Genomic DNA, 239 nt, shown 5'->3' on the forward strand with positions numbered 1-239 from the left:
GATGCCCAGGGCGCAGAAGGTGATGTAAATCTGAGGTTTTTCCACACTCATGATGAACATCCCCGTCATCACCAGGAAGAAACCCAGCACGATGAACCCATAACGAAAGGTCTTCTCCTCGGCCATGGGCACCAGGTGGGAGAGACAGGAGAGGAGAGATGCCGGGAAGCCCGTGTACCTGCGGCCGGTGCTTGCCGAGCACACCTGCGGGGTAAGGGCAGGGAGGGGTTTGTTTCTCC

At 58.2% G+C, this 239-nt stretch overlaps 1 protein-coding gene across 1 annotated transcript in view; it reads right to left on the reverse strand.

Moving 5' to 3' along the window:
* Positions 1-126, reverse strand: part of BSND (barttin CLCNK-type chloride channel accessory beta subunit) — a gene marked incomplete at its 3' end in the record, with an annotated part of 1,942 nt that extends 1,816 nt beyond the window's left edge. Inside the window, exon 1 of the mRNA XM_009699312.1 lies at positions 1-126. This exon is cut by the window's left edge and continues 4 nt beyond it. Coding sequence (XP_009697614.1) covers positions 1-126 — 126 coding nt within the window.
* Between the last annotated feature and the right edge of the window lie 113 nt (positions 127-239).

The sequence above is a fragment of the Cariama cristata genome, unplaced genomic scaffold (assembly GCF_000690535.1).
Source record: "Cariama cristata isolate BGI_N322 unplaced genomic scaffold, ASM69053v1 scaffold38084, whole genome shotgun sequence".
NCBI classification, from domain to species: domain Eukaryota; kingdom Metazoa; phylum Chordata; class Aves; order Cariamiformes; family Cariamidae; genus Cariama; species Cariama cristata.